The 16294-nt window shown below is 52.1% G+C and overlaps 1 protein-coding gene and 1 non-coding gene across 4 annotated transcripts in view; both read right to left on the reverse strand.

Moving 5' to 3' along the window:
• The window catches only part of PKNOX2 (PBX/knotted 1 homeobox 2), a 349742-nt gene that overhangs the window by 52878 nt on the left and 280570 nt on the right, over positions 1-16294 (reverse strand). For all 3 annotated transcript variants that reach the window (XM_004379358.1, XM_004379359.1, XM_004379357.1), the window contains one exon: positions 2269-2440. In XM_004379358.1, coding sequence (XP_004379415.1) covers positions 2269-2440 — 172 coding nt within the window. The remainder of the gene's footprint in view (positions 1-2268; positions 2441-16294) is intronic.
• Positions 14911-14981, reverse strand: TRNAE-UUC (transfer RNA glutamic acid (anticodon UUC)). Its single transcript has one exon. It is a non-coding gene; the product is annotated as a tRNA-Glu (tRNA).

A 16294-nucleotide genomic window follows, 5' to 3' on the forward strand; every position in this document is an offset into this window, starting at 1 on the left:
AGGGGGAAAGCACGGAGCTGAGAGCCCTGGGCAGTGTGCGCAGGGGGAAAGCATGGAGCTGAGAGCCCTGGGCAGTGTGGGCAAGGGGAAAGCACAGTGCTGGCCACTTGGGGCATTTTCCAGGCTCTGCTGTAACAGGCTTTCCTCAGTGGGTCTTCCAGAGTCCCCCTGGCAGGTGGTGGTGGGGAATGAAAGCTAGTTGCTGCAGAACTCCTCCTGTTTAGACGAGTCTCTGGATGGGACAAACAGTTGAGTGCTGGACTGCTAACCGAAAAGTTGGCGATTCAAACCTACCCATAGTACTTCCCAGTAGGCACCTTGGAAGTAAGTCCTGGCAATCTGCTTCCAAAAGGTGACAGCCTTGGAAACCCTATGGGCAGTTCTAGTCTGCACAGGTGGGGTCACCGTGAGTCAGCACTGATGTGACTGATAGCAAAACACTCCCCCGTTACTCAGCCTGACTTCAGGCACTTCCACACCAACCCTGGCCTCAGTTGCTTGTGAGTGTAAGGCGAGGGGAGAGGGCCATGGCCCCCCAGGTCCATTCTAGCTCCCCCATAAGTGGCTGCCTCATGTCCTGGCTGCTGTGGTCTGCTTTCCACCTGCAGCTCTGCTGTTCTAACCAGCCAGAAGGCATGGCCGGGGCAGAGCAGCCTGCACTTCTTCCAGTGGGAGAACCTGCCTGGGGAGAGCTTTCCCAAGGGATGGGGAGGGCGGAGCAGCCAGGGCCCCAAGAGACAGTGGGGCTGTCTGGGGCTGCTCAGGCCCTGAAGGGATGAGCGGAGTCCTGCTGCCTCCCTCTAAATGCCAGCCTCCGTAACACTCGGCAAATATCCAGGCCAGCGTGGGCTCTCCCAGAAGCTCTTCAGGACTCCATAAAGTACCGGAGGTCACTCTGAGAGAAGCAGTGGGGTGGGTAATTCACAGCGTAGAACAATGCCAAAGTCACCTGCATCTGTTCTGCAGGTGCGCTGTGCGTGTGAGTGCGTGCGTGTGCGTGCAGGTGTGTGCGTGCGGTGTGTGTGAGTGTGCTGTGTGTGTGTGCAAGTGTGTGTCTGTGTGTGAGTGCGTGTGTGTACTTTTTATTCCTTCCTTCCTGGAACCACGTTTGTTTTTCTAATTCTGTTTCCCTTTGGGGAGCAGGTACTGGCTAAACTCTGGAGGTGAGAGGTATTTGAGTGTGTGTGCGTGGGGAGGGGAACTTTTGCAGAGTTCCCAAATTCCCTGTGCACAGTCTGGATAATCCACCTACAGAAAATCAAGCATTGTGGTTCATCATTCCGGGATGACTATGGTGTGAACCCACAGAGAAGCCCACCTGGCACTCTCCCCCAGCAGGTTCCTAGGGATGGACGAGAATTTCAGACGTTAACTGTCTCGGGGTGACCGAGCCTAACTCATGGTTGAAACTACCCTGGAGACTTTAAGAAATGCGGATTCACAAGCCCCACCTAATTTACTGACTCACAACTTCCAGGTCGTGGGGCCCAAGAATACGTGTTTATAAATCTGTCGTGATGCTCTGGGCGTCACACTAGGTTTGGGAACCTGATCGACTGTGACCCCCTAAATAGGCAGGATCTGTGCTGGCCGTCTCTCCACATAACTGCGTCTCCAGGTCTTTCTCTGTGGATGGCCTTGAGCATGTTACCCTGGCAACAACACCCACACCGAAGCTCACCAGCCATCCGCATCTCTCTGGGCAGCCCAGACAGATAACTAACATGCCGGGACTCCAGCCCTCAGAACAGCTACCCCAGACGTCTGGGCTGTTATGACCCTCTTTTGGTCTTCTCTAACGAGCCCCTGTGGAGCAGTGGTTAAGCACTCGGCTGTTAACCGAAATGTCAGCAGTTCGAACCCACCAGTGGCTCTGTGGGAGAAAGATGTGGCAGTCTGCTTCCATGAAGATTACAGCCTTGGAAACCCTATGGGGTAGTTCTACTCTGTCCTATAGGGTCGCTATGAGTCGGAATCCACTAAAGGGCAACGGGTTTGTCTCCTCTGGGCTGCAAGAGGGTGGGTAGTAAGATGCTGGTGCCACACAGAGAGCGGGAGAATTTTGGCAGCAAAACCTCTGCGTGGAGCTCCAGTTTTAAGGAACTTAGAAATGGTTCTCAGCTTCTAGAACGATACATCTAATGCCTGCCACATAGTGCTCACTCACAAGTATCTGCAGAATGAGTTAATGAAAGCATTTCTAGGGTATTAGGAAGGGATCAGAGGGTAGGAGGACCCTAGCCAGGGTGGGGGTTGGAGGGTCTTTACCAGATTGTCCAGTTCTGGGTCATCGCTGAAGAAGGGTTTGTGCTCCTGCTCCTGCTGGTGGACAAAGTTCTCGATGTCCACATCAAAGCTGGCGGAGGTGATGCACTCAGAGCCCTGGGTGGCCTGTTCACACTTCTCAAACAGCAGCGTCAGGAGTGGGAAAAGAGGGTGCCTGCGGGGACATCAAGAGCTCACACATGTGCACACACAGAGACCATGCTGCTGGCTGGGCTTGGAAGCCACCAGGGCCCCTGCCCACATTCCCATCACTTCTTCTCCCGAGGTCCCACTCCTTGAGGATGTTCTTGGTCCCCATGCTCAACCAAGATGGCAGCATCTCATGCCATGGCATGGAGACTCCAGGCTCCTGGTTCCTGGGGCCTCAGAAGGCTTCTAGTCCTACTCATGGGTGCCTGCCTGTTCTTTTTGGCCAGACAAGCTGCATGGATGTGGTGAGGGATGATGAGTTATAGCCCTTCAAAGAAATAGGAGTCCATTTCTGGCTCAGGGTCACCACGGGAAGGAAATGTGGGAAGTGTCCAGAAAAGTCCTGGCCGTGAATATCAGTGAGAGGTCACATCCCACTGGTCGCTGTCTGGAGCCAGCTGAGGGCAGCATATGTGTGCGTCTGTGGGTTTGCACGGTGTGTGCAGGGTGTGTGTGTGGCCAGGACACATGTCCGCACATGGTGGACGGAGCTCTCCCCATGTCCTGCATCTGTTGGCAGACTCTGTTTAGGTTGCACACCCTATTACACGTTAACATATTTCTGCAATTTTCCATCGTCACACACTCAGCACAATGGTAATTAAATGATTGGTTGCATAGTTATTTGTTCACTATCTTCCTTGAAGTCGTACATATCTTAACCATCATTGTATCCCTAGGGCCTTGCCTGTGCACGCTTACAGCAGTACTTAATAAGTAGTTGGTGAGTGACTGAATGAGTCAAGGAATGGAGGAATGGAAGAGTATGTGAGTGTGTGTGGATGTGTGCATGGTTCTCCAGTGCGTGTATGTATCAACGTGAGCTGAAGTGCTCGCCTGCATAGCTCTAGGGGCCTGATCTTAGACATCACCAGTTCTGGGAACTTCCCTGATGCCCCCAGCCTATGCTGATAGCACGCTGAGTTGTCTGTTTTATCTTCTGCCTTCCTCACTAGACTGTGAGCTGTATAAGGGCAGGAATCAAGTTCACTCCATTCATCACTGCATGGCTGGAGTGTAGCAGAGGATGTGGATCTCAACAAACACTTCTTGAATCCATACGTGTTACCTGTGGGTACGCTTGATGTTCATGTATGAGGACATATCATGTGTATTTCCACAGCATGTATGAATGACTGCATCTCAAAGCTCAGCATGTGTGTGTGCGTGTGCATGGGCTGTTGACATTGGACTCTGGACAGCCCCATTCCCTTCCAGAGGGGTTCCCAAAACACATCTGCACATCTCTCCCTGTCTCTTTGCTCAGCCTTCCGGGACCACCAAACCTGGCTCCTTTCTTTTTAGGTAAGCCTTGTTTATTGGGAGAAGAGGAGGACGCATGTTGAGTCCCAGTCACCCTCTGCCAACAGGGATGTCCTAGCCAGCGCCGTCCAAAAGAACTTTCTTCAGTGATGGAAACACTCTATAATTCCCGCTGTCCAATGGGTTAGCCACTCACCACATCTGGCCATTGGCCATTTGGAACATGGCTGTTATCGCTAGGAGACTGAATTTTTAATTTTGTTTCATTTAAATTTAAATAGCTTCGTGTGGCGAGTGGCTACCATACTGGACCGTGTAGTAAATCCTGAAGAGGAAAAAAACAGACCATGCTTTTTCTCTCCAGACGCTGTGACTGAGCATCTAGTCCATGCATGCTTGTAAGTGGGCAGGGGAGCCCCTAACAGCCTGTCCCATTCTGAATTCTTATAATTCTCGCCAAAAATCAGGAAGTGGCTTCCCCTATCCACACTCACACCTACATCTTATTGGTCTTTCTAATCAGGCTTAGTTCCCTGAGTGGTGTAAATGGTTTGCACTTGACTCCTAACTGCAAGTTTGTCGGTTCGAACCTACCCAGCAGCACCATGGAAGAAAGGCCTGGCAATCTGCTTTCGTAAACATTACAGCCAAGAAAACCCAGTGGAGCAGTTCTACTCTGTAACACATGGGGTTGCCACAAGTTGGAACCGACTTGACGGCAATGGGTTTTTGTTTTTTTAAATCAGGCTCACCGGCAGTGGCAGGCAAGTGGAGATAAATTCCTGCTGCGGATGAGCCGATTGGTGGGGCAATACCTGTCCCTGGACCTAATCTCCCAGCCTTTGATTTGGGACCTGATACATAAACAACTGGGCCCCAAGGCCATAGGCTGGGTGCACAGTCTGCAGGAAAAAGGTGAGAAGCCGGGAGTGGCCCATCTGCAGCCCCAAGCTGCTAGAAGATCTATCCAGCCCCGATAGGAAGCTGGTGGGGCAAACAATAGGTTAGCCTGGCCATCTGGCTGAAGACAAAGAGAAAACCAGGTGAAGGAGTTAAACTCCGGTATAAGTCTTCATTTGCAGCCACTAATACTGCAGCATATTATAGTCTAATCTAACCTGATCCCAGTTTAATGCAAGATTCTCCTGGCCCTGAGTGGAATACCAAAAAAAGCCTCAGTGGCTGTAATTTAAGCAGAGCCCTGCAGCGGTTTAGCTGAGGGACATGAAAGGCAAATTCCAGACGGTGTTATGAATTATTGCGCCTTATGAACCTCCTTGCTTTCAACAGATGCCTGCTGCCATTTAAACAGCCACTAGATCAATTAGGAATGAAAGGCACAAATCGACTCTGTACAAGGGCCCTAAATTACCAGGAACTAATAATCCGCAGCACCGTGCCAGGTGGTGGGAGCACAGCCCCGAGCCCCCAGCCCCGAGGCAGCCCTGCGGTCAGCGCACATTTCTCTCTCGCAGGTTGGAGGGAGAGTGGGCAGCTGCCGAATGAAGAGGGGAAGGTCTGTTTGTGCGTGCGTGCGTGAGTGCGTGCGTGTGCACGCGTGTGCACCGTGGTTGAGTGTATGCTGTCAAGGAGAGCAAGCGTGTGTTGTGTGTATGCGCTGTCCCATATGTTTGCTTTGTGTGTGCACAAATGGTGGTGTATGTGTGCAGTATGTGTGCACGCGTGCATTGTGTGTAGGCAATTTGGGTGCAGATTTTGTGTGCTGTGAATATACTGTATATTGTACACAGTGTGCATGCATGCGCTATGCGTTATTTGTATGCCATCTGTGTGTGGGAACTGTGTGTTCTGTGTACACAGCACAAGTGGTGTGTGGGGTGGGGAAGAAGGATCTACGGCGATTCAGTGCCCTGGCCACCAGCACTAGGGTTGGGGCGGGGAAAAGGAGGGTTGTCTCCTCTGCTACTCTGCTTGCTCCTGCAGGGGGAAAAGCTGTACTCAGGGTGGTCAGGGAGGGCCTCCCTGAGGAGGTGACATTTCAGTTAAGCCTCGAATGATGAGGAGGCAGTCTTGCAGAGATCGGAGGGCGGGACGTTCCAAGCAGGAGAAAAGCAAGGGCAGAGCACTGAGACAGGAATGAGCGTGGCCTGTTTCAGGAACAAAACCCAGACGGTGTGGGTGGATGGAGGTAGTCAGGAGGGCAGTGGAGGGAGAGGAGGATGAAGAGGTAAGCGGGGTCCGATCATGAGGCACCTTATATGTCTCAGACAAAGCTGGGCTTGCGGGGGCGGTGGGCAGCACTGTCAGCTGCAATGGGAACACACGCACCTTCTGTGCAGAGACGCTTAGCATGGGTCCCTTTTATAAGCCCTTTTCGGTTCTAGGTGTCAGGTCTCTCCAGAATGAGGGGTGGTAGACTTCTCTGGGGGTGTTTCTGCTCTCTCAAAACAGGGGAGCATGCTTTCTGTTCTTCCCCCTAAGTTAACTAAGGGTCCGTGGAGCACAGGGCAGAGACATCATGCATGCTGGCAGCCCCTGCCTCTCCCACCAGCCTGAGGACTGAACAGTCAGGGCTGGAGGACAGTGATCTATCTGTACATCAGCTCCCAAATCCTCCCTTCTCAGGCCCCAGCCTCCCAGCTCCTGCCTCTGGTTCCCTGCACCCCAACCCCAGGAGCCCATCCATGTCACTGAGCTACCGTGGCACCAAGCTTACCCACACCTGCTCTTACGGACCCAGCCGGGGTCAGGGGGCGGCCCTGGCTCTCGGGTGCTGCACCCGAATCCCTCCACGAACCCAGACTGCTACCCGCCCCTTGAGAAACAAGCTCCGTTTCCCAGAGACTCAGCTGGGTTTCAGGGCTGCAGTGCGGCCGTGGGCTTTTCTAAGGTATTCCCAGCCTGGTTCTGGGACAGTCATTTACCCCTTCCCCTGTCGCCCGGCCTGCGCCTGCCTGCGGGTTGACCCATGTGTTCTAAGCTACCCTCCAACACCGCCCCGTAAGGCTGGCGATGAGGCTGGCGGCTACCCGCAAGGAGTCCTTTCCAGCAGCCTCAGCTGCAAGCTTAGGGGGAGGGTGGGGTCAATAGGGCAGGGACCACCGAGCTGAGCATCCTTGGTGCCTGGGACACGAATGGTTGAACCAGAGAGGGGGTTTCCAATTAGATGTGGGAACTTGGTTCTGTTATCCCTGCCTTCCCTGAGCCTCAGTTTGTACAACTGGAAAATGGCTTTTAAGGAGTTCCTCTTCTGGCCATCCAGATCTCTTCCACTGGGAATGACTACCCTTTGGAGGGCTAGAAGCTGGAAAGTGGCAGCTCGGCCCCAGTGCCCCGAAGGCAGTGAACAAGGCATGAAAGATAACCATCGGACCTTATTTCCAGGGCGTTTGACTTCCATCAGAGCTCACCCATCTCGAGACCTCCTACTCCCCTTCCCCACTCCCCCTCCAGGCCTCTCCCGCCTGACCCCCCCACCCCAATCTCTCTTAAGCCGTTCAGAATTTGGAGGAAATAAATCTCACTCACTAATTCAGTGAGAGGCTGAGCCTCGTCAGTGCAGAACAAATAAAAGGAGTGAACTGGCATGACATTTTACTGCAGAAGAGAGGTCGTTTCAAGCCACTAATAAAAAGGATTTGACACAGACTAATAAAGAGAAATGAATTTCTCTAATGGCCTAATTTAGCACATTCAGCACTGTGCCTCCGCCTGGGTGCTGCCAGGGCGGGAGCGGCTCCAGGAGTGCGGACAGAGGCGGGAGGACGGGAGAGGAGACTATCCCAAACACCCTTTTATTATTTCTTTTTTCTTTCCTGAGCCCCCCACCCTGCCCCCACCCTCATCGCTGCTCCCCAGGAGCATCTGAACTAAAATCAAGCTCAAGATATGCAGTTGCCTTTAACGATCCAACGAAATAAAGAACCTCTCTCAACAGAATTGCAGTCTTGTGCTAGCTTAAGAAGGTGATTAAACCGGATGTGTTGATTTCTACAGGGGTTTAACCGTCTTTTGGTTTAATTACTTCTGACATTTCTGCCTTTGTGTTTTTACATCTCGCCCAAATTCGCTGGCCCGGAATGCCCAGCATGGGGCCAGAGGTGTGGGCTGTCCAAGGGAAGGATGGAATGCCCAGCGTGGGGCCAGAGGTGTGGGCTGTCCAAGGGAGAGACGGAATGCCCAGTGTGGGACCAGAGGATGCAGGCTGTCCAGGGGAGAGACGGAATGCCCAGAGTGGGGCCAGAGGTGTGGGCTGTCCAATGGAAGGGAAATAGGGCAGGGTTTCAAGGGATCCCTTCGCAGGGGTGAACACCACCCTCTCTCGAGCAACAGAAATGCTGAGACCCCTTGTTCAAGCCCCATTTTTTCTTCCGGGCAAAGAAATCCTGCCTCCACCTCTGGGGTGGCTCCTGAGAGAAGCCTACCCGCCTCGAGGCAGATATTCTTAGCCTAAACTGGGCTGTGGGTTTTCCTAACATTTTCAAAGACTTCCTGGGATGGAAGACCCCGACCTCTTGGTAATTCTCATAACGGATAGGCCCCTCGTCTGTCCCTAAAGTTCCCCATACGGCTGAAGCGCATGTCGTTTTGTTAAAAAGACTCAAGGAAAGATTGTTGGGCCCTTTTCCATCTGCCTTCCTTCTTGGACGACCTGAATTAAAAAAGAATTAAAAACATTTTTTCTTGCTCAGGGGAGAAGTGGAAACAGAGAAGCAGTATTTCAGGGTCATGGTAGAGACAGAAGAAGTTAGGAAGAATGCAAACACGTAGCGCTTTGGAGAGATAGAGATACGAGGATGAGAGAGACAGAGAGAGACAGAGAGAGAGAACAGATACTGGAGATCGACACAGAGCACCAAAGACGAGGGAGGGTGGACGGAAGGGTGGACGGAAGGGTGGTCGCAGGCAGAGGGAGACATTCGGTCGGGCTCTTTCTGGGTGATAAACTTTCTGATTCACAGACATGCCACCTCGTCACTTCTGAGCCTCTCAGCCATCCTTTCCTTGTGACCTTGCCCAGAACTGCAGACCTCAATCATGCGTCCAGCCAAGTGTGTGGCAGTACGCCTGTGCCGTCCACCGCCTCTCCCTGTGACTGACCTTGAGCCCACGGGTCCTCCCTCACCTCGTCTCCAGCGGATGGAGGTGGGGCGAGGGAGCCCACTATCTCAGCTCACCCTTTCCTGGAGCCCCTGTGGCTTCTTCCAGTTGGGATGGAGGAGGCCGAAGCCGCAGGCCTGTCTTCGCCGGGACATAGGGCCGGAGGGCAAAGGAGGCCTGATAGCGCCATAGTAAAGCACCCGGCTGCTCACTGAAAGCTGCTCAAATCCACCCAGCGGCTTCACGGAAGGAAGACCTGGCAATCTGCTCCCGTAAATAGATTACAGCCTAGAAAACCCTATGGGGCAGTTCCTCTTTGGGGTTGCTGTGAGTCAAAATCAACATGACAACAACTAACAACACGTGGGGAGTGAGTCCCCGAGTGGTGAGACGGTTAAGTGCTGGGCTGCTAACTGAAAGGTGGGTGGTTCGAGTCCACCCAGAGGCTCCTCAGAAGAAAGGCCTGGCAATCCATTTCCAAAATGTCAGCCACTGAAAACCCTATGGAGCACATTTCTACTCTGACACAAATAGGGTCTCCATGAGTTGGGGTCTACTCAATAGAAAGTGGTTTGGATTTCTGGTTTGTATGTGGAGATTCTCGGTGATAGGTCAGCGGGCCCACAGACCTGATCAGGGTCAGACTACTCCAGAGGACATTTGTCTCTTGGCCTGTGAGGTGGCAGAGCAGTGACCAGGCTGTCCTCTAGCTGCCCACCCGACTTTCCATTGACACGCACAGTGGCTGTCTCAAGCTGCTAAAGACCCAGCTCCCCAGAAACCTACCCAGGGGCTGGCATTTTGACCCTTTGTGTTTAGTGCCCCAGGCTAAAGGTCACTGGGTCACAGAATCAAAGACAGCATCCTAGAGACGCTTTCCAGGACTGCTCTGCCCTTTCCTGGGCACCTGTTCACCGTCAGAGGGCCCATTACAAGCACCCGTTCTGCGAACAAGCAAGGACATTTCTCCTGGGTGCTGATGAAGCCGACACTCCTCAGACGGACACTCAAGGCTCTTCGTGACGTGGCCTCAGCTCAGTATTTCTCTTAGACAGACTTGGCGGAGACAGGGGGTGGTTGGAGGGACAACAGGTAGGCACTGGGCGCCTGTATTTTCACCACGCCCCTTCAGTAGGTCAGACAAGCTGCGCTTGTTCTCCACATATGCCCTGTGCTTTTGCTTCATCTGTTCCTTCCCTCTGAATTGCCTTCTCCCATGTCCCTGGGTGGTGCCAACAGTTAACTCTCTTGACTGCTAACTGAAAGGTTGGAGGTTTGAGTCCCAGAAGCACCTTGGAAGAAAGGCCTGGTGATCTATTTCTGAAAACTCAGCCATTGAAAACCCTATGGAGCACCATTCTAGTCTGACATACACGGGGTCACCATGAGTCAGAATTGACTCTACAGCAACTGTTTTTTTTTTTTTTTTTTTTTTTAACTATCTCTACACCTCCCTTCTAATGAGCTTCCGGATCCAGCTCAAAATGCCATCTGTTCCATGAAGTCTCCCCTGATTCCCTCCGAGCAAGAAGAACCACGGTCTTCTCTGAACCATCACAGGAAATGCTTTGGGGTTTTCCCCTTGACCTCACTCACAATTTGGGATGGGATACTTGGTGATCTGAAACCAGCACAGGCTTTGGGGTCAGACAGTTGTGCGGCTTTGGGCAATTTTCTCAATGTCCCTGAGCCTCAGTTTCCCCTTTTCTAGACGAGGGATAACACCTGTCATGAAGGTTATCCTGAGGATGAGATGAAAAAGCATGTAGAGTGTCGGGCACTTAGTAATCTATCAATTAATGCTTCTTCCATTTCCCTGGAAGGATGTGGGGCACCTTTTTTATTCAGGGCAACATTGCCACCATCCGCTCTGATCAATTTATATTCCCATCTCCACTGACTCATTTGGCAGGAAAATCAAGTCCACGTGCCAAGTCAAATACAGAAAGGAGTGGGAGAGGCAGTTTACGATTTATCACAACTCAGAACCTCAATTTTTAAATCAAAAAAGCACTGCCAATAAAAATTTATTTTTATTTCCCGTATGACATTTACTGAATTTTACTAAGTCTAGTTACCTGTGAAGGTGTCTGTCTTACTACGTGGTGAGCTCCTCCAGTCAGTGACCTTGTCTGAGAATTCCCAAAGGTCGAGCGCAGTGTGTGGCACAGAGCAGAGGATCAATAAATAGTTGGTGAATGAATGAAGAGGAATAAAATGAATGAAGGAAGAAAGCAACAATGGTGGGAATGCAGGTTCTGAGCAACAACCCTGCAGTCCTTTTGGGCTCACAAGCCACCTCTACTGCAGCCCTTCCTTCAGACGCTGCCAGCTGGCCGCTTCTGGCCACAGCTGCTACAGAAGGACCTGCCTCCTTAGGGCTCCCCTGTGGGGTGGGTGCCGGCTGGGTCCTGGTGGGAAGGAGTGAGTGAGGAGGAAGGTGCTGGGCCAGCCCTCCACACCTCCTCCTCTGGAAGACACCAGATGGAGAGAGCAGAGTGGGGTGGGCAAGAACAAGCCCCCAGCCCCGGGGTGGACGTATTTTTACTTCAGGTGTGACGCTGAAGCCATGTGGGTGTATTTTTAGCCCTGCCCGGTGGGTGGTGTGTTGGTCTCGGTTGCCTTGGAGAGGGCTTCTTGTTACTAAATTGGAACTGCATCTGTCAGGGTTCCTGGGCTCCCACCCAGCGCTCCTCCCCCAGGTGGGTGGGCAGGACCATTCCTGGCAAGTATGGGGCTCAGGGCAGGTCACAGTCTGCTCAGTCCCCTCCCCCGCCCATACACTCACACTCATACACACCCCAACACATTCTTTTCATTTTTTGAAATGAATTTGAAATCTCCACAAAGTGAATGTTAAGACTGGCTGGCCTAGAAGTACAAAAATCCCCAAGAAACCAAAGCTTGCGCCCTGGGAACGTTTTCGTGTCCAGCCCCTTCATTTCAAGGAACTGAGAAGCGTCTTTCCTGAGGTATGGCAGCTAGTGAGGTGGGTGGGAGCTTTGATCCAAATTACCGGAGACTCAGCCTGTCCCCGAAGGCAGACTATCTGAGGGGACAGGTTAGTGCAGCTAACCGACAGAGACAGAACACACACACCCAGACCCATCTGACGGCACTTCGTAGGTTAGCAGCAGGTCCCACTGTGCTGACTTACAAAATACTTTCGTATGTGTTTATTGTATTTAAAGAGGTCTCTGGGTGGTACAAGTGGTTTGTGGTTTGAACCCACCCAGAGGCACCTCAGAAGAAAGGCCTGGCAATCTGTTTCTGCAAAGATTACAGCCAAGAAAACCGTATGGAGCAATTCTGCTCTGTAACATATGGGGTCTCCATGAGCCGGGATCAGCTCCCTAGCAATGGGTTCGGTCTTCTTTGGTTTATTGCATTTAAACACCCCAACAGTCTTATTGTTCCCATTGTACTGGTAAGCAAACTGAGGTCCCAGGTGGTTAGTTTCATCAAGCTAATAAGCGACTGAATGGAGATTTAAATCTGGGTAACCAAACTCCAAATCTCGTGCTCTTTCTCTCTCCCACGAGTTCTTTTTAGAACGACTATTGGGATCACTTCACGCGGTCCCCTTTTTCTCTCGACTGTCTCCTTGAGTCGTAATGCAACCTGGGTGGCACGACTGAGTTCCCAAGCTTACCCTCTGAATGTCAGGAGAACCTCTGCCTTACAAATGAGTTTCCCAAAGACCCTCCTCCCCCAGCGAGACCTGTGTGTGTTTGGAGAGAGCGTTAACGTTTCTGCAGATCTTTGATTTTCTCATTTGATGTCTACTCTGTGGGGTAGGAAAGCTTCTCCTAAGAGGTGAAATCATTAGCCCCAATGTGGAGTCAGAACTCAGACCGAAGTCTCAGTCTTAGGAATTTTCCACTCAACCAGGAAATGGACCAGCATCTGGGAGAAGCAGAGAGGGTGCTGTGGTTAACACAGGGGCCAGCCTGGCTTAGCCCAGCCTCCGGGAGAGGCTGCTGGTCATATGAGCCTCAAAGGCCCAGCTTGCTTGTTCTCCCACTGCACTCCATCCCGTGCCGTTTGCATGGGGCCGGGGGTGGGTTGCTGGTTGTCTTCCCTCCTGAAAGGGGGAAGATTCAGACTAGTACATATCGCAGTAATTACTAAACAAGTTTAGCTACCATTGATTGAGGGCCTTCTATATGCCAAGCACTGTCAGCTGTTAGCATTGGTTAAACATACCCTTGTGAGGATAAAAGTGGCTGGAATTCCAGACACCGGATCTCTCATCGGTCGGCCTTGTCTTGGCGGGGCACCTAGGAGGCTGCTGAGCCTGGAAGCAGCGGGCCCCACTGCCTTGGAACACACCTGCTCCCTGAGCCAGGTGTCTTCAGCAGCTGTGCCTGCCAGCAGCACCTGCAGAGGCTGGGCTGGCGTGGCGGAGCCTGCAGACATGGTAGAAAGGGCAGGGAATAGGCTTTGCCTGACGTCAGGGGAGAACTGAGTACCAATCTTACTTCTCAGATTACGGCTCCAGCAGAATCACGCTCCTGACTGTGTCAACAGCTAAAATGTGTTACCTCTGTGCTGGTGAAACCAAACCAGTCAAAACCAGTGGCATCAAATCGACTCTGATCATGGTGACCCCATGGGTGTCAGAGCAGAACTGTGCTGCACAGAGTTTTCAATGGCTGGTTTTGCAGAAGTAGATTGCCAGGCCTTTCTTCCGAAGCACCTCTGGGTGGACTTGAACCGCCAACCTTTTGCTTAGCCGCTGAGCATGTTAACTGTTTGTACTACCCAGGGACTCCCCAGGGAAAAAAACTGCTTCAAAAAGCAGAGAGCGTCTGCTAGAGCCCCCAGCCCAGAATACAGCCTGGAGCATCTGCCCCCAGCACCTAGTCCCGAGGCCTAGCTTGAGGCTTCTGGTCCTGCCTTCCCCCCTGGAGTGGCTGTGTTCTCACACACCATTCTCAGGCCCCCTCACCCAGCACATTCCAGGAGCAACCCAGGACAACACCAGGAAAGGCACAGAGTTAAGTCCCAGAGTTGACTTGCTGGAGTCAGAACACCCTTAGGTCGCAGGGTGGAAGGGTTCCCTCAAAGACACTTCATCAGGAAGTGCCAGCTCCCAGGGTTACAACAGGAGCCAGCCCCTCTGTCCAGCCCAACCTTGGCTGCGTCCTCCCTCCCCATCTACCGCCCAGCCCCTTGAAAGGCAGCTTGGCTGTCGTTTCTCTCGGGCTTTGCCTCCTTTGGGAGAAGCAACACAACCCTCCACACTGCCCCACGGGCCAGAACCCCTTGTTGTCAGTTCCACAAAGATTATTTTGAGCGCATGCAAAGCGCCAAGCTTACACTGTAACGACTTTCTCAGTCTATCCTCCCCCCGCTCCCTGAACCATGTCTTCTTTCTCTCTGACCCCTCTTAGAACTTAACACGATGCTGTACACATGGAAGGGCTCGGTAAGGCTCAACTGAAGGGTCGCTGAAGACCACCTGACTTCCTCTCAGCATTCACCTTCTAGGCTCATCAGCCCCTGCTTGCATTTCCCTAAGCATCTAACAGCGACTGGCACCACGGAGTGTTCACTGCGTTCCGGGTCCATAATGAACCCTCAGGACAATTCTCTTATTTTCATATGAGGAAACTGAGACACAGAAAGCTTTAGGGACCAGCGGTAGAGCCAAAATGTGAGCCCAGACATTCTAAGTCCAAAGGCCACGCTCCAAGCCCTGACTTCCACCTCCCTCAGTGCCAAAGGGACAGCAGCTGGACCCTGCGTTGAAACATCCTCACCCTGCCTCACCCCACCTCGGTCCACCTAGCAAACACCCATCTGTGTGCCAGGTATTATCACATCTAATTTTATTCTGTTGTTCGCTGCCACTGAGTCACTCCCGACTCACGGTGACCCCATGCGCAGCAGAACAAAATGCTGCTCAGCCCCGCGCCATCCCCACGATCGGCCGCAGTTGCAGATCAGACTGTTGTGATCCTAGGGTTTTCGCTGACTGATTTTCAGAAGTACATCGCCAGGCCTTTCTTCCTGGTCCATCTTAGTCCGGGAGCTCCACTGAATCTGTTCAGCACCAGAGCAACGTGCAACCTTCCTCTGACAGACGGGTGATGGCTGTGCAGGAGCTGCATTGGCCGGGAATTGAACCCGGGTCTCCCACATGAAAGGTGAGAATTCTACCACCGAACCACCACGGCTCCCATAATTTTATTCTAGCTATTCCTATTTTCTTTTTTACAGTTGAGAAAACAGAGGCTCAGAGGGATTAACTTGTCCAAGGTGACAAAGCTAGCTATCATCAAGTCTATTTCTAGAGGCCAAGCTCACCCCTGGCCAGCATTGCCGCCGGGCTGCATGGGCACTTCTAGCTACAGGATTATCAGGATGGAGCCTGGAACACCAGGGACCTTCAGAGGATGGTCTCGAGGGGAGCTTCCCAAGCACTACCCACTGCCCTGTCCCAGTCCCTCCCTAAATAAGCACGGATTCTAGAGGAACCCAGTCTGGACAAGAAAGGAACAGGTGTCAGACAAAGAGGGCTTCAGAAATGCATATTGCTGTGTCACGGATTGAATTGTGTCCCCCCAAAATACCTGTCAACTTGGCTGGGTCATGATTCCCAGTATTGTATGATTGTGTACCATTTTGTAATCTGATGTGCTTTCCTTATGTGTTGTAAACTCTGTCACTACAATGTAATAAGATGGATTAGCAGCAGTTATACTGATGAGGCCTACAAGATTAGACAGTGTCTTAAGCCAGTCGCTTCTGAGATACAAAAGAGAGAAGCAAGCAGAGAGATGTGGGAACCTCAACCTCATACCACCAAGAAAGCAGTACTGGGAGCCGTGCGTGTCCTTTGGACCTGAGGTCCCTGGGCAGAGAAGCTCCCAGACCAAGGGAAGACTGATGACATGGACCTTCCTGCAGAGCCAACAGAGAAAGCCTTCCCCTGGAGCTGATGCCCTGGATTTGGACTTGTAGCCTACTGGACTGTGAGAGAATAAACTTCTCTTTGTTAAAGCCATCCACTTGTGGTATTTCTGTTATAGCAGCACTAGATGACTGAGACATGCTGTTACTGAGCTAGAGCTACCTGAGGATAGACCACAGGGGTGGAAGCTTTAGATGTGTGGTTTGTGGGGACATGAGACTGACGTGAGGACCTAGAAATGCTGTGTGGAGGGGCAAAGTTCTGACAGTTGAGAAGCTGAGGGGGAGGCAGCAGAACGCAGGGGTTCTGGAGCTGCCAGGAAGGAGATCCTGAGCTGACATCCAGGGAAGGGCTGGAAACTCCCTAGAGAAAGTGGGGAAGTTGGGGCTGAGGGTTGTGCTTTGTTTCAGCAGATAGAAAAAGATAGGCAGTGTCCCTGGGTGGCGCAAATAGCTAACACACTGGGCTGCTAACCAAAAGGTTGGAGGCTCAAGTTTACCCAGAGGGGCCTCGGAAGAAAGGCCTGGTGATCTACTTCTGAAAAATCAGCCACTGAGTGAGCCATGGTCACCAGCC

Source organism: Trichechus manatus, unplaced genomic scaffold, assembly GCF_000243295.1.
Source record: "Trichechus manatus latirostris isolate Lorelei unplaced genomic scaffold, TriManLat1.0 scaffold00064, whole genome shotgun sequence".
Classification (NCBI taxonomy): domain Eukaryota; kingdom Metazoa; phylum Chordata; class Mammalia; order Sirenia; family Trichechidae; genus Trichechus; species Trichechus manatus.